Source organism: Mercenaria mercenaria, chromosome 7 (genome assembly GCF_021730395.1).
Source record: "Mercenaria mercenaria strain notata chromosome 7, MADL_Memer_1, whole genome shotgun sequence".
NCBI lineage: Eukaryota > Metazoa > Mollusca > Bivalvia > Venerida > Veneridae > Mercenaria > Mercenaria mercenaria.
In genome coordinates, this window is record NC_069367.1 from 32,911,546 (window position 1) to 32,912,500 (window position 955).

The window sequence follows — 955 nt, forward strand, 5'->3', positions numbered from 1 at the left end:
AAATACCATTATTATTTCCTGCAGTTCGGAACACAATAATTTCTTCCGGGTATATAAAAGGGTTTTTGGGAAACCAGTAATTTGTCCTAGCTTGTGTATAAATACAGGTTCAATAATGTAACACCCATTGTAGTTTGGAAAAGAAGTATTTACTTTCTGGAATGTAATATATGTACTTTAACTTGCATGAATGTTTCCTGACTGTGCATAGTGCTGATAACATTTTTCTATTATAAAGTGAATGTTAGTTTTATTGTATATGTTTGAACATTCTAATTATACATTCTGTAATTTTTTTTCACATGTAAGTTCTTACCTTTTGTTCAGATTTTATGTTACAATAACATTTCTAAAGGCAATTTATTTACAGAAACATTTTTGTAAGTGATTATAAAAAAGTGCAACCTGACTTGTTTAATAAATGTTCTATGTTATGTACTGACGCCGTTCAAACATGATATATTACCGGTATCTTGTGTACAACGTAGTATATCTTATATTCCCAATAACCCTGAATTACTCATGACAAATTAACTATGATATCATAGTCCAGTGAAGGCGTGGTATGGTGTAAAATGTAGTGAACGTCACACCTGATAGGGGTTGCTAATATGATACATTTGTCTCTTAAATTACAATATTTCAGATTACTAACTGAACGCTCCTTGTAAACATGACGGATAAGAAATTAGGCAAGGATTTGAATAGAAAACTGGTGATACTGACATTAACAACCTCCTTTTTGACAAATTTAATTGCAATGGTAATATTCTTGCGCGTAGAACAGATGGAAACAGAACAAACTCTGTGCGTATCATGTGAACAAGTCGGTCTTGCAAGCAATATACCAGACTACTTGCTAGGTGCTGTGTCGCGACACGACGTACAGGGGTCATACTTATCAAAGTGTTGCGGGAAAACCAGCATCATCCTTGATCGGATGGTGTTACAGGTA

At 33.7% G+C, this 955-nt stretch overlaps 1 protein-coding gene across 1 annotated transcript in view; it reads left to right on the forward strand.

The window, feature by feature from the left end:
- Positions 1–518: 518 nt before the first annotated feature.
- Positions 519–955, forward strand: part of LOC123554531 (tumor necrosis factor ligand superfamily member 14-like) — a 3,723-nt gene continuing 3,286 nt past the window's right edge. The window contains exon 1 of the mRNA XM_053548046.1: positions 519–952. Coding sequence (XP_053404021.1) covers positions 674–952 — 279 coding nt within the window. The 5' untranslated portion in view covers positions 519–673. The remainder of the gene's footprint in view (positions 953–955) is intronic.